Below are 1,919 nucleotides of genomic sequence, written 5' to 3'. Positions count from 1 at the left end.
AAATAAAAAATAAAACCAAAGGTCCAGGAAGGTGTGCATGGCGGTTCCTAAGTGGGCAGTGACCACAGCATGTCTCTCCCCTCTCCTGCTAGTAGACCCAGGCGCCCCGTGTAAGCGTTCTGGACGCCTGTCACAGACCCCGCACAGCCACCCTGGGGGGAGGGACTGCCTCTGGCTCCAGGCTAGAGACCAGAAAACTAGGATCGGAAGCCACAGGGCTCACCCAGGCTGCTGTATAGAGAGACTCGGCACAGCTGGGTCGGCCTCGCGGCCTCTCACCTGTATCCTCCTGCTCCTAGGAGAGGCCACTGCTGCCACCCTAGAAGACGCTGTACTTCTTTTACCAACCCTGACCCACTAGTGGACTCCTCCCCACCCTGTCCAAACCCCACCAAGAAGGCGCAGGCGGGTGTCGTTTCCACCTGCCCAGCAGTGGAACAGCCCCTACAGGTGTCTGCACGCCGATTTTCCTTGGGGAACCACCTCTCCTCCTCTGGGTCCATGTGGTCTGGCCAGAGGAAGCCATACCCAGCCCCAAGCAGGGGCCACAGAGGGAAGGCACACAGCCTCCAAGTGCTCCTGGACCTGGGTGGAACTGTCACCATGCTGGGCACCGAGAGCAAGGCCAGCTCGGAGGGAGCAAGGCCGAGTGACAGAGAGACCATCCCCATGACACGGACCCTGGAAGAAACCTCGAGCCATGCAGCCTTTTCAGAGCCTATAACAATAAATCTCCATTTTCTTTTCTTAAGCCAGACTGAGTTGTCTTTCTGTCACTTGCAACCAAGAGTCCCGACAAAGACACCACTTAGAAGGCTCCCTGCTCACATGCAGCCTGGCCGGCAGTCAGCGGAGCCCAGGGCTACACTCCTCACGGACACCCGTTCAGCTTCCTCAGCAGACCCTTACTGAAGACCCACCCTGGCAGGCCCAGTGCTGAGCCCTGGGATAGAGATGAGACGACTGGGGCTATCGTGGCCCCGACTGCCCCCGTGGACCCAGGGCCTGGGTGCTGCAGCCCCTTGGGATGCTGGCCACCTCCTCTGCAAAGCCATAGCTCATGCCCATTCCAGCCCCCTCACATGGAGGGCGAGGTGTCCCAGGGGGCCCAGGGGAGGGACCCCAGGGAACATGGGACAAACAGGGAGCCAGGACCGCACTCCCCAGAAATTCCCGCTCCTGAGAGCTCAGCACACACGGCGTATGTCACCCACAGTCACGCACGGGATGCTGAGGGAGGACGGACGCTGCTGCCCACCTGAGGGAGCCTCAGGGAGAGACTTACTGTCACGCAAGGGTGCGGGGCTTCCATGGGGAAAGCCATGCCCGGTGAGGAGAGCTGGGGCGGCGGCTGGCACCAGCACGAGTCTCGTCCGAGCTCCCAGGCTCACGCAGCCCGGCAGGGGCCAGAGTGTGAAATGTCTCCCCCGGCCTCACAGCCAGGGTCCCTCGGGGTCCGGTACACGGGAGCCCCAGCTCCAGGCCAGACGGACACTGGGAAGCCAGGCACAGGGCGCAGGGGGCAGCGCGTGGCTCTGACTGAAACAGAGCAGGAGACGGGCTGGCAAAGATGCCACTCAGCTTGCAGCTGCAAAAGGCCTCCAGGACACCTGTAAGTACTGACACAACCCGTCCATGGCACGATTTAGGAAAAAATAAAGGCAAAGGATGAAGGGAAGCTGCCGCACTGCGGTCCACGGCCCGGATGACCACACAGGGAGCCGGAGCCCAGTATCGGAGCCTCCGTGATGGCTGCTCAGTCGGCCTCTGGCCACCCAGGCCAGACGACACTCGGCCCCAGCCCCGCGCCAGTCCCTGGGCAGCCGTGTCTGCTGCTCCAGAGAATCGCAGAGGACTCTGAACAAAGAGGCCCCGCGGCGCAGGCCCCCGCCACAAGGAGAGAGAATCCGACAGGAGAG

General features: G+C 62.2%; 1 protein-coding gene across 1 annotated transcript in view; it reads right to left on the bottom strand.

Moving 5' to 3' along the window:
• The window catches only part of MGRN1 (mahogunin ring finger 1, E3 ubiquitin protein ligase), a 44,746-nt gene that overhangs the window by 21,521 nt on the left and 21,306 nt on the right, over positions 1-1,919 (bottom strand). The window contains 2 exon segments of the mRNA XM_012647748.1: positions 891-904; positions 1,511-1,535. Of these exon segments, the coding sequence (XP_012503202.1) occupies positions 891-904; positions 1,511-1,535 (39 nt within the window).

Source organism: Propithecus coquereli, unplaced genomic scaffold (genome assembly GCF_000956105.1).
Source record: "Propithecus coquereli isolate 6110/MARCELLA unplaced genomic scaffold, Pcoq_1.0 Scaffold27, whole genome shotgun sequence".
NCBI classification, from domain to species: Eukaryota; Metazoa; Chordata; class Mammalia; order Primates; family Indriidae; genus Propithecus; species Propithecus coquereli.
Note: the sequence above shows the minus strand (reverse complement) of the source record. Positions and strands in the feature narration are given on the sequence as shown.